Genomic DNA, 14,218 nt, shown 5'->3' with positions numbered 1-14,218 from the left:
GCGCCGACCAGTGTTTATTTCAGATCTTCTATTCGGGGGGTATCGTAAATTTTCAAAGGGGTTCAATAAGATAACTGATAAGATCAAATATTGGAGAGAAGTAAAAATAAATCTAAATTGCATAGGAACACAATTATTTTTGTAGTTTTTGTTCACATAAGAAGTGACCTCAATTAATGAATAATAGCCTCCAATACAACCCATAACCTCTAGCATAATATTTTTTTTATTTAATTGTTAGTTAACGTTGTCTTATATTTTTCTCCGGGGAGGGGATATTCCTTCCCGGTCACCCCTAAAATAAACACTAGTGTCGAATGACGGATACCGGGCGAATATGTTATCTGTATAATATGTATATTAGTGTATCACGAATTGTTCTTTTAAAGTGTTTTTTTTTTTCAATCTACCCATTTAGTTTTTTTTTTTTTTAATTTTCAGTTGAAATATTTATAGAAATACTTGTAACGTTTTAGAATTATTGAAAAATATAAAAACCCTCCTCCCTTAATAATTGCTTTGGGGCCGCGCTTGGTCATGACTGTTCTAATTTCAATTTTAACCGTGGTCTGAAACTGAACACTGAACGAGTAACGACTGTTGGACTATATTGTATTATTTAACGACTAACGAGTACGTAACTGTACGTTATCAATTTTATCATTTATTAATTATATCTCCTTATCGGCCTCGAAGCCGGTCGCCACTCGCCACTTGCTAGTCTTCGTCGGCCGTACGGTCGTAACGAACAACAAAATAAATTGTAATGTAAACATTAAATAGTAAATCCGAAGACCGAAATTCGTCATTCGCCAGTTGGCACTTGACGTTGACAGTTAGGCTTAGCCGCTTAGGACTGTTTAAACGCTAGTCAATAAAACATTACCCGTTCTATTGAGCACCGCACTATTGCACTAAGCTCGTGCCTCGCAGTGAGGCGGTTTTACAATTGTGTCTTTCCGCGTTCGTCTCTCTCCCCTTCTGTTTACCGTGTCCCCGACCCGACTCGCCAGTCTTCAAGTCGCCGGGCACTCGGTTTTGTTTATTCACATTGAAATTCTTCATCGTTGACGTCATCTCCACACGGGAGGTGTGCAAACAACTCAATAACAATATACGTTTCTATACAATCTTTATACAGTATCAATACGACATTCATTATTGTATCGCCCCCGTTCGTTCGTTTTTTCTTCCACTCATTATATTTCGATAAACTTAATCTGCTATGACCATACATCACGTTCGACGTTCAATACTTCAATGCTGTGACGATGATTCATTGTTTCGTCATCGTCACTGGGCTTCCGTTTTTTTCCGTGCGTGAATGTTAAAAATTGCACTAATTTTTTACGACGATAGTACGATATTCCATCGAACAAATTTGTCGTTTCTTCACAGCTTCAATATTCTCTTAAGCCTTACGAAAAGCAAAAAATCGGTTTACACGATATATCACACCGGACAATGGCTTTGGAACCGGAAGAACACTTTAAGACACCCGAATGGGTTTCGAGGTTGGAAAATAAACACAAAAAAGTAAGTACCTACAATATTCACGTTTATCATTTCATTGTGGATTCGATTAAAGTGGTTTTTGTATTTCGTATACCACCAACCTACAGTAATAGTAATTTAAGCGCCTAATCAACTCAAGTTAATAATCTTTTTTAGTATAACATAAATGTATAGGCACGTATGTTTAAATAATATTTCATTTTTATAATTTATCAGTGAAAAATTACCTGGCATTTGCATATTTAATAATGATATTTAATCTATTATTATATATTATATAAATAATTACTTGATTTTTCAGTATCATAAATTAGCTCATGAAGTCGGATCTGGTTCAAATTGTTTAAAATGTGGAGATGCTTGTCCTGGCTTGGATTTACATTTTTGGCGAAAAGTGTGTTTGAATTGTAAATGTAAAAAAGAAGAACATAATATTGTAGATGAAGATCAATATAAACAGTTGGATATTTTATTTAACGATTCAAAATCAAATTACCAACCAATAAAAGCAGGTATAGTATTTAAAATAAAAAGTTTTATACATAAATATGTATTTAATTTGCTTAATAATTTTATTTCAGTGTTGAATATGATTATTAAACCTGATGATCAACTTATAAAAAAACAAGAAACTGATCAAAACAAAAATGAATTTAAATTCGATTGGGTCCCACCCAATGTTCATAAAGATCTAGCTTCAGAGTACATGCAGTTGTTACCATCTGACAAATTACCTATTAGTGGTAGTGAAGGAGCTTTTTACAGACGCAAGCAGCTAGAAAAACAAGTTCCTTTACATGATTTTAATGCAAATGTTTGTCATAATCTTACTGTTGAAGAAGCTGATGCTATGGGTTCTTATTTAAAAAATTTAAAAGAGAATGCTGTTGGTCAAGGCTTGGTCAAAAAACTTACTGATAACACTAATCATCCAATTCCATTGTTTAAAAATATGAATCTTACACCAAAACCATTTAAAAAAAGTTATAATCAACCGCTCGAAGAAGAAGAATTTCCTCCTCCTCCTCCAGAACTTTTGTATCCGTTGTCAAATACTGAATTAAAAACACCGAGTTCATTTATTGGGAACAAAAACTATTCTGGAAGCATTAAACCAGAAGTCAATATTTTAGACACTGTTAATAACAATCCAGCTGAATGTAACAGACAAACTATTACTTCACAAAGGCCAAATTCAAACATTGCTGTATCAGCAACTTTACCCCAACAACAGACAAATTTCTCCTCAAATATTCAGAATGACAATTACAAACCTGTGCTACACGATAAAGATATTGGTGAATCATTAAAAAATCCACTCTGGGAAGGTTCAAATGAATTCACAACATCCCATGCTGATATTTTTTCTGCTGGCAAAGAATTGCGTTGTAAACAATGTAATAAGAATGTAATACCTGGTCAAGTTGCTGTTATGGCTGAACGCACTGGTAAAGAAGTATTTTGGCATCCATCGTGTTTTGTTTGTACTACATGCGAGGTAACTTATTAAATATTCGACTAATATTTTAATGTTATAACATTTTTTTCTTTTGTATAGGAATTATTAGTTGATCTAGTATACTTCTACTATGATGGGAATGTTTATTGTGGTAGACATTATGCTGAAATCTTAAATATACCACGATGTAATGCTTGTGATGAGGTGAGATAGTATTTACATAATTGACATTTTTATTCCACGGTAATCATTAAATTATAATTTTTTTTTTTCCAGTTGATATTTTTGAAAGAGTATACAATTGCTGAAGATCACACCTACCATGTTCGACATTTTTGTTGTTTTGAATGTGACAAACCATTAGCTGGATTAGAATATGTGTCAATTGAAAAACAACCGGTTTGTTTGGATTGTTACCAAAATAAATATGGAAAAGTATGTACATTAGTTATTAAAATACTTTCAAAGTGCAATGCGTTTTTTAAATGAGTTTTTATAATTTTGTTTAGAAATGTGAAACCTGTCATAATATTATTGTGGCTGGTGAAAACAGAATTGGCTGGCAAGAGTTGAGCTGGCACGAATCTCCTGCATGCTTTAAATGTTATCAGTGTTACACATCATTGTTAGGTAAAAAGTTTACTGTTAAAAAGGAAAAGCGGCCTTTGTGTAGCAGAGAATGTGTAATAGCTTTTAACAATTCTACAGAACTTTAATATTGTATTAAATTTTATTTTTTTATATACAAGGGGATTCATTAAGTACTTTTGATCTTTAGTGGTAGAATAGTGATTTCAATTATTCTACCACTAAATTATCACTATGCTTAATAAATAATCTTGTGTAAACATTAATATTAATACTTTTAAGTTCTAATGACATTTTTATTAAATTAAGAAGACAACACAAATTTAAAAGTAAATCAAACTTTTGTCTGTGATATACTTATATATATTCAATGTTTATAATATAATTTGATTTTCTTATCGCAAATATTATTTTTACTATTATTATATGTAACAGAAATATTTGTACGATTAGAAAAGTTTGAATTAAATATTTATAAATTATGTACTTTCAAAGTCTTTATTTTTATACAGATAGAAAAGAAAAAAATAGTTTATAAAAACTTCTCATTACCATTTATTAATATAAAATTATGTATTGTCTTCTTTTTATATTTAAAATTACTCAGATTATCAAATTTAATTATTTATCATAGCTACATAATATATTTTTAAGTAAAATCATGTTTGCATTGTAATAATGTTCCTATACACATATATTTTTTTAAAATTTTATATTATAAATATTATTTTTTATCACAAATCCTATTGTAGATTATAAATATCATTTTACAGGGTAATTTCTATTAATATGCCATCATTTTAAAACTACTGTGATAATTATACATTTGCCATTTATTATTGTATTTTTATCAAAATTTGTTTATTTAAATGTTTATAATTGTGTATTTTTTGTATTAAATTATTTTATGATAAAAAAAAAGCATTTATAAATAAAATACAATAATATATTTGAATGAGAAATATATTTGTACTTTAGTTTATCTTATGCATATTTTTAATAACAAAATAAATAATGTTATATCTAAGTTCTAACATATTGTAAATTAGTTTGTTTCATTTGTCTTTGAAAATATCTTTGACGCGCTTCTTCAAATATATTACCAACCGTCCTCTTTAACCAAATATTTATTTTGGGTTTAATTTCTTTTGGCTTACTATTATTTTTCTCAACTGTTTTGTCTTTAGGTACCTCTATAGTTTCTTCTTTTGGTTTTGGTTTTGTTTCTATCTTAGATGAATCATTTACATCAACTTTTATTATCTCAATGGTTGACTCTTCTAATTTTACTTCAGGTTTATTGACAATTTCGTTCAGGTTAGATTTGTTATCATCAATTTCAATTTTTCTGCGTTTTGAATCCACAGACGAATCAGAATCTGATATGTCAGTATCTCTATCATCATCATTAACATCATTAGCATTATTATCATCATCTGAAGTATTTGAAGAAGCACGTTTTCTATATTGTCGACTAGCATCAGATTTCTTAGTTGGTTTTTTCATTTCGTCGATTTTATCACTTTCATTCTTGCATAATTCTTTGTTAAACAGATGCCTATAAAAGCTACCCATGTCTTTTTGTTTTGTAACATCATTAATGTCTTCAATCATAGTAAATTTTAAATCTTCTTCATCCAGTTTTTTTAACTCTTCCAGTTTTGCTTTGTATGAAGCAGTGACAAATGCTTCTTTGTCTTTAAATTGGTCTCCTTCAGCTTCTCTTTCTTTTTGAATTATCCTTTCATTTCTACGTTCATATTCAATCTTACGTTTCTCAGCTTGCACTAATAAATTTTGTATATATCGTGGCTAAAATGTAATACCAAAATTAATGGGTAGTTTAAAAAAATACTTGTAATTTTGTATTACACATACCTTAAAATCTTTCTTTTTTTCAATATGATGTTCTTTTTTTTTCTCCATGTCATCATAGACTTCATCATACTGAAATACTGTTGCGTCTTCTTTGAGTGCCTTGTCAATAGATAATTGTGCACTTCTTTGTTGAGCTTTAGTTTGATTATTGGTCTAAAAATGTAAGAAATAAATTAAATTTGTATTTAAACAAAAAAATAAAATAACTATCAATATAACATAATTTTGATTCAAATATATATAGACAATAACTACTAAGTTATTCAAATAACAATAAATTAAAGAAATTGTGTTGTGTTATTTAATATGAAAATTATATACGTATATTTAATTTTAGATTTTTACTGTGTTTCATTGAATACAATCATTTCATATTATTAATACATAATTATAGTTATAACTTATAATATGTAATGTTAGAATGGGAAATTAGTTGCTCATAAACTTGTGTACACTATGTATTCAGTTAAATTTAATTTTTGAAGAATTAATGTGAATCAAAAAAAAAAAAAAAAATTGAAATATTTGATTGTAATAACACAGAAATTTTATTTTGTTTATAAATAATTATAAAAATTGATATTATATTGATAAATACTTGAATAGGTTTTTTTGGTTTTTCAGAATCAGAGTCACTATCATCGCCGAACACATTAGTAATCCTCTTCGGAACATCTGTTATTTTTTTAGGCACAATTAATCCATACCTAGAAAGAAAAAAAATACATCCATAAAGAATATATTCTCTAAAGGTTTTGCTATTCCTTGTGATAAGGTATCAATTTGCCAAATATGAATTTAACTATCATGATATCATTAATAATACAAAATTAGTATTCGTCTATAATAGGCATCTCAAACACACAGTCCTCAATACTTTTTTTTTGTTTTTGACCAAAAAATAAGAAATAAATACTATTTTTATTTTGTATTGAAACTATGTGAGTGAGATATATTTTAGTATACATAAATTATATTATATTCATTATTAAATTATAATATTCATATCATATTCATAATGAACAGATACTTTCTAGGTGATAATATTGTTATACAATTTGTATAGTGTTATTATTAGGGTTGTGAATTTAATGCACTAAAAAATCTTAAAAAATGCCAAAAAAATGCAAAATATGCACTTAAAATGCAAAAAAAGGAATATAAAATGCCAAAAATTATAGTATAAAATTAATTTAAAATGGTTTTTAATTTAATGTTTATATTTATATAAATATTAGTTACAGGATATTAAATATTAGTATAAGTGTTTATTTGATAAAAAAGTTAAAAAAAATTGACATAATATATACAGCCTGTGTAAAATAAAAAAAGTTTTCAAACAACTTAATTGACAGAATTTGGTTAAAAATACTAGAAAATGAACTAAAAAAAGCAAAATATGACCTAAAAAATTAAAAACGTCAAATAATGCAAAAATATGCAAAATAAAAGTTTCATAGATTGATTCGTAATTACATAATTCAAATTATGTACTTACAAAGCTATGTTTTCAATCACCAAAAAAAAATGCACTTTCCTATAAATTCACAGCCCTGGTTATTATTATTTTTTGACAAGTTTTTTGTGCAGTCTGCATAGTGCTCTATTCCTTATTTTTGGTTCAGTTAGTACTTTACGTTTAACATGACTGATCTATTGTATTGCACCTCGAAATATTATTTTAACAAAATATAACACAATTTTCTCACTCACTTTTTAGTACTAGATTCCATGTTCGCGTTACTATTGATATGCCGTCTTGAATAGGTACTCTTGTCAGTGTTGATGTTTGTATTCTTTATTGAGACTTGAGAGTAAATACTAAATAGTAAATAATATCATTGTCAAATGTAACTATTAAACACGTCTTTATAGTGGACAATGTTGATTTATTAACGGGTGTTTATGATAATGTTATTATGATTTATGATAAATATGATAACAATATTATTATTATCACTGTTATAGCAAAAATGTAATAATATTATATTCTTGACAAATTTTGGATTCGAATGAAAATAAATAGTGACTTATAAGTTTTAATTAACATCAACGTTCAAAATAAATATTTTCTCAAAATAAATGATGTGTTATCCATAAATTCATATTAATGAATAAAAATAAATTTACTAATTATAATTGAATTCTATAGATAGCAGCACATAGCTTATATGAGATATTTCTTGGACACGGACTGATATCATAGAACCTAGAACCATAGTTGCAGTCGGACAACGGACCGTAGATACATACTGAATCTTTACTCGTGGATCAAACACAAATTTGAGATTATACGGAATTGGAGAGTAGAACGTGTATAAACTTGTATTCAATTTTTTTTTCAAGATTTTGAATACATAAACGACAGAAAAAAAGACGAGATGGATTTGAGAACGAAAAAAAAATAAAAAAAAGTCTAAACTATTACAAATCGCGAAGATTGTAAAACTCTAAACTCTAAAGGTATCGTTGATAATTCCACTATATAGTCTATTCTGTAATTATATTATTATGCACAATGGTTAATTTAATTCTCTAGAGGCTATGGCATATATATATATATATATATATATATATATACCTATACATATATATAATTATAATATAGACCAACGAGTGGTTGCCAAACTTTTCAGTTAATGTTGTCCTCTTTTTGATCAAATTCAATCGCTGTGCGCCTCCGCAAATTCTACGAGAAAGTCCACGAATAAAAGATTTACGCACTAATTCTCATTGAAAACCAATTCGTGACTCGTTCGTCTTGTAAAAATGTTAGCCAAGTACGAACATTTACAGAACTAACAAAAGCCTATCCTGAGAAGTCGTCCACATAATGTTATCTGCGAGGCGTGCGAGACCGCCGCAAACGAAAAGAATAATAATATGTAGTATGTACGAAATTTTTAAAATGTTAAAAAATAATTGCAAAAAATAGTAAGGACACAATATTGTTGATAATCAGATAAATAATGGCCCGTTATATAAGATTATTAATACTATTATTAGTATAATATAATAATAATAATAAATATCTAATAGACATAAAATATTTTTATAAATTACAAATTACAATTCACAAAAATAATTATATTACCAACATTTTTAATGAAATATTTTCTTTTCGTTCAAATGAGCCTCTTTTGGAATGAGGTTGCACATTTAGAATCCTTTAATGAAGATTATTATCTATTTATATATTTGGAATGTAAGTAGCACTATTCACTAGTATCAGTGTCGTGAGTTTTTTTTTTTGTAAACCCACCCAACTTTATTTTTTTATCCAAGAAGTACGTCCAATAAATACACGAACTTTGAAAATAAAATGTATTTATCATAATTTGCTATACATCGATTTTATATTCTTAAAAATACTCTCCGTTCGCATAGCAATACACTTATACCATCTTCGTTTTTATGGATCAAGTCCTGAGAATTTAAACTCTTCAGTTGCCTCAGTGCCTCGTCATTCCAATGTTGTATCCTAATGACCATTTTACATTTTGGGAATAAAAAAAAAAAAAACCCCAGGTGACTAAATCTGGAGAACATGGGGGGGGGGGGGTCAAGTGTTGTTATTGCAGCATTTTTTTTGTCTCAACTTTTAGTTGAATGTCAAAAACAACTTAGGGAAAATTTTTTCTGTTCTAAGTTTTCTTTTAAAATTATGTCCATAGATGACTTTCCAATGTCAACATGTTATAACTACCATACAAACAGTCATCCTTCGATTAAATAGCATACGTTTGATGTTTAATTAGTCATATAAGCATTATCTCCATAAGCAGTATTTATAACTTATGAATTTCTAGCGAAATTTTTCTAAGTTTCACCAGAAATTTGACGATCACTTTATTCAGTTAATCCGTCTATCTACAAATCACTAGATGGATGGCTTCTTCTCTCAAATTTTCTTAGTATTTACAAAATGTAGCTAATTTAACCGTATAAAATTCATTTGTGCTTATTGTAAAAATAAAAGATTTACATATTTCACAAATATAATATTACACATCATGTAATATAATGTGTAGGTATACTGTGTATTATATTATATATATACCTAATAAGTAATAAGTATTACTTATATTATATAATATGCCTGTTAAAAATGTGTAATTATGTAGATACTAATAGTAGGTATACTCATTTTATTATTAAATATACTGAATTGAATCACCATTAACTATAAGAGTACCTGAAATAAATTTCTGGACGTATATTAACACATATTGTATCTTTTAAGTGTGTGCTGTAGTCTTTAAATTCTATATTGTCCCGAAATAAAAGTATAGCAAAAGTTTATACACGCGTGAAAATCTCACGAAATAATGTATTGCCGGCTGTAGTATTATATTATGCTGTATTGTGTCGTAGGTATATATTTTAGTCCATATAATAATATAAATAGATTTATTATTATATAATATTAGCCAATAATGTGACTGCGCAGATCATAATATGCGCCTCTTGGGTGTTGTTAACCGTCATATAAGCATTAAATCATTTATATAAGTAGGTATATGACGCAAAAGAGTGAAAAACCATTCGTTACAATTTCATTCAATTTTATGAACACATGTATCGGTGTATGATTGCTTAAATTTAAGTCTCATCATCCGTGAATATATTATTTGTCTTATCGAATTCCTGTATAGAAACATATTTACTGAGTCAGCGTTTTATATATTTTGTACGTATCCTGATAAAATACGGATGTGAAATTGCGAATTGCAATAATGATGGTGTTTGATTGAGACTTCCGAAAAAAGAAGATCGTTAAAATTGTATAATATGATTACTATTACGAAAACATATTTTCATTACTCACGTGTACAGAGAAATAAGTATATAAACTATTATGGAATGTAGATAAAGTATATATTTAAATTTAAATTCAGTTTAGATAAATCTATAAAGAAAATCGCCTCTAAGGCTCAAAACGAATTGTCTGCAGCTATCTTAGTACTTTAGTACTTTTGGTAAAAACGTAGGTACAGTTATTAACAAAATAATTTATGACGAATAAATGTTATATAATTTAATACATTTTGTTCTATGCAATATGTAAAAACAATATTTTTACCAAACGTTACTTGGTACGGGATTTAATTTACTTATTGTACGTTGCATAAGTACCTATTTCTTACGGATTGTATAAATAAAACAAATTGAATACACGACTATATTCAACAAAATCACAAGGAAAACTCCATAATATAATTAAAAATATTTATTGTAATGTAAAAAAGTTAAATTTACAACGTTGTAAAAACAAATTTAATACGTTCATTTCAAAATGCTTAGTATATTAAAATACATGTTTGACTTTGCGCGAATTTAATACTCGAAAAAGTTTTTAGAAGGTTTACGTACAAAACGAATAAAAACGTTGAAATATTAAAAACAAATAATAATAATAATAAAATTCATTTTTACGTTGCTAAAAGTAATTTCGATCTCGCCGTACCGTTTCAGCGACGAATTTATATACTCTTTGAATTAATTATACTTTAATTTTCAAAATTAGAACTGCAGTAATACTTATGTATTTTAATATAATATTCAATTTTTCAATTATTTTGCGCAATTTTTCTGCAAATTTTGCAGGAAAGCTTATTCGAATTTTGATATTTAAATGAGATAATATTTAAATGTAAAATGTACCAGTTGTTGTTGTAGGTATGTATCGAAACATTTTAAACGATTTTAACGTGAGAGCATTTGTAAATATTGTATAATAACTTATCGTTTAAATTTTTTTATTGTGCCATTAGCGACCTATCATAGAAATTATAGTTAGTAATTCACAATATTACAACAGCCGTATCGCGTGTTCTTTGTAGCACAGTATATTATAGTTGTTTTCTTAACTATAAATATCGCTGAAGATTGGGAAAAGTATAAATTTACCCCATGGGATTATCATTGTTTGCAGGCAACGGACTAAATGAGGATAGGGATGTATATATAAGACCGATAATATAGCTGCAATGTGGGATGTGGTGCATATATACCAGAACCAGACATAGATAGGTACATCGCGCGTACATACCTTGATTTAACGACCATTGTATAAAAAGACCAATTGTCTGTTGCCCAACGTTTTTTCCCCAAGTGTTTTATAGCCAATTACTGTAGCGCTGGAACAAATTGAATATGTTAATTTTTTTTATTGTCTTTTTTTTTCTGAAAACAATGTATAGGTTTATGTTTTTCGGCTCATTTCAGAGAATCGATTGAACTACAACTTTTATCCTCCGCGTTTAATATAATATACATATTAGTAAGACATTTTAATTGACTCGGTCCGCGAAATTGGTCAGAGTTGTATTCCCACAGAGTTTAACCACATCATATAGTTATCCCGACGATTTACTCTGTGAACTTCAACGTAAATTTCATTAAAAAACTATTTTGACTTAATATCTTAGCGATTTTAAATAAGGGAATAATAATTATTTTTTGTATACTTATACTGTTGTTATTATATTTTTCAATAATTGTGTTTAACAAAATACCCCATATACAGTAACACAGTGTAGTTGTCGATAAAATAATAGTGAGGTAACAAGAAATATTTAGAGGACATTACATTGAATTTATTTCAGATTTTTTTTTTTTTTTGCTTAATATATTACACCTATTTTGAAAAATTTAGGATGTTATTCTATTTTTTCTTTGTAAATGATTTTGAACTACTATTTCCCATTTTTAGTTCAAATTGAAATGAAACTAATTTTTTTTTAATAACTTCAAACTATAAACATTTTTCTATTTTAAAAATTGACTACTGTGCTCGTAATATGTATGAGAGTAAAAATTAAAATGCTTAATAATATGCTCTGACTTATAGGCTTCCAACTACAAAGTTTCTTGCTTCTTATGTAGTATCTAAAATTTACTGAAAATGGGATACTGTAACAGGAGTTAATTATTCAAAATATTTTTTAATTTATCGAGTGTCATTCAACATTTGGCGTTTCGTTTGAAATCAATACCTATATAAAATAAATCTGTTATTTAATTGATTATAGTCGAGCATAAAATATCTATAATACCCTGTCAAAAAAACTTAGAATTGTTTTTACAGTAAATATGGGAACCTTTTTAGTATATTTTAAAAGCACTTTTATTTTTTGATTTTTTATTTAGTGGTATCTGGTGAAATTCTCTATTTAAAATACGTATTCATATTTAATACTTTTTCTTAGTTGTATGTTTATTTTTCCGTTACTTATCATTATCATATTTTTGTATGTATTAAGCATTGGTTTCTGATTACACATGTCAAAATTAAGTTCTAATAATTTTACTTAGGATATGCTTGCCTTATAATTTAACAGATTTATTAATTAATTAATATGGCAATCGATATTATAGTTCTTCTGTAAATTTTAAAAAGGAAAGTAAGAGGTTTATTCAGAAATCAAATGAAGAACGGGAATTATGAAAAAGTGAAATTAAAATTAAAAAAATCAATATCACAGAGAAGAATAAATGAAAATGCGAAAAGTATCACGACAAAAAAATCAAAGAAACAGGAATTAGAGAAAGAATAAATAGAAGAGCTTAAGTATTCATAAAAATTAAAGGATTTACTGTGAGATGACGGTTAAATTAACAAACATTCTTAATAAAATATTAACGTTTATACTATTTATTAGTACTTCTTTTAATGTTCTGCAAAATACTGATGGAAATTTGGGTGGAGGTATCAGGTATTTCATTCATGAGAATTTTTGGTCAACTGAAATTTCATAAGTTTACTCAGAGAGTCTCTGATAAACCAAAATTTGGCGATATTGTTCATATCCCGCAAATTGACATAGGTAGAAGTTTAAACATTTGTTTCGTCTTGAAAAGATTCCTCTCGGATCTATTTGCAAGTTAGGTAGTTAACATTTTTTACGACCATAAGTGTGTCTATATTATTATTAAGTGTTTTCATCTGCCTATTAGTTAATAAAGTAATTTAAGTAACTAAACATGTATTGTACTGAGTTATACTTCGATATCCATCTGTGTATTCTCAGCCCTTCTTCATAATATGTCTACTAAGATGCTTGTAACAATATATTATATGTAGGTATTTATTATACCCGATGACTGATACACTGCTTTGAGTGTTTAGTCTTCAAATAATGAAAAAAAAAAATCAATAGAAATTGTCAGATTGCTTATTTTTTATTTGTGTATCTTTATCTAGATGATTAAATTATAATGTATATTTTATCTTTATCTACTGTATTATTTTAACAATTATTAATTATTGATTAAATTATAATAACATAATCGGAGAAAACTTGAAAAAAGCAAGGCTTTTTTAAAACCATAACATTTTAATTTTGCATTAAAATAAATATTTTTTAAAAATATAAATATTAAATGAATATTGAAATAAATTAAAATATTTAATTCATAATGTTATTGAACAACAACCGTGATACTCTGCATAGTGCATGACACAATACTGTTTATATCAGGGCCTACTAAAACCTTAAAAATGTGTGATTAAGCTTTGATTAGTTTAAAAATTTAACAGATTTAGTGATAGTATATACTAATACAGAAGTTACAGATTCTACCATAACTATAGTGTACAATGTAAAATAATATTGACTGAAAAGTACCAAACTACTCAATAATGTTATACAGTTTATATTGTTTATAAATATGTATTTAAAAAAAAAAAAATGTTTAAAAAGCAAATTTATCTATAATATATAAATCAGTAGACAATAAAACATACAACATATATTTTAATTGTTATAAATGTAA

The 14,218-nt window shown here is 27.2% G+C and overlaps 2 protein-coding genes across 2 annotated transcripts; one reads left to right on the top strand and one right to left on the bottom strand.

Annotated features, from left to right (window-relative positions):
* Positions 1-722: 722 nt before the first annotated feature.
* Positions 723-3,873, top strand: LOC112602866 (testin). The gene is made up of 6 exons (XM_025351206.1): positions 723-1,536; positions 1,817-2,027; positions 2,097-3,013; positions 3,074-3,178; positions 3,251-3,409; positions 3,484-3,873. Exons 1-6 carry the CDS (start codon positions 1,465-1,467, stop codon positions 3,688-3,690), a joined length of 1,671 nt encoding a protein of 556 aa, XP_025206991.1. The 5' UTR covers positions 723-1,464; the 3' UTR covers positions 3,691-3,873.
* A 662-nt stretch (positions 3,874-4,535) lies between these two features.
* On the bottom strand, positions 4,536-7,337 carry LOC112602865 (nuclear speckle splicing regulatory protein 1). The gene is made up of 4 exons (XM_025351205.1): positions 7,154-7,337; positions 6,039-6,147; positions 5,441-5,593; positions 4,536-5,374 (listed from the first exon to the last, which is right to left on the bottom strand). The coding sequence occupies exons 1-4, from the start codon at positions 7,171-7,173 to the stop codon at positions 4,586-4,588; spliced, it is 1,071 nt and encodes a 356-aa protein (XP_025206990.1). The 5' UTR covers positions 7,174-7,337; the 3' UTR covers positions 4,536-4,585.
* Positions 7,338-14,218: the final 6,881 nt, after the last annotated feature.

Source organism: Melanaphis sacchari, unplaced genomic scaffold (assembly GCF_002803265.2).
Source record: "Melanaphis sacchari strain LSU unplaced genomic scaffold, SCAv2.0 Contig91_pilon_pilon, whole genome shotgun sequence".
Lineage (NCBI taxonomy): Eukaryota > Metazoa > Arthropoda > Insecta > Hemiptera > Aphididae > Melanaphis > Melanaphis sacchari.
Note: the sequence above shows the minus strand (reverse complement) of the source record. Positions and strands in the feature narration are given on the sequence as shown.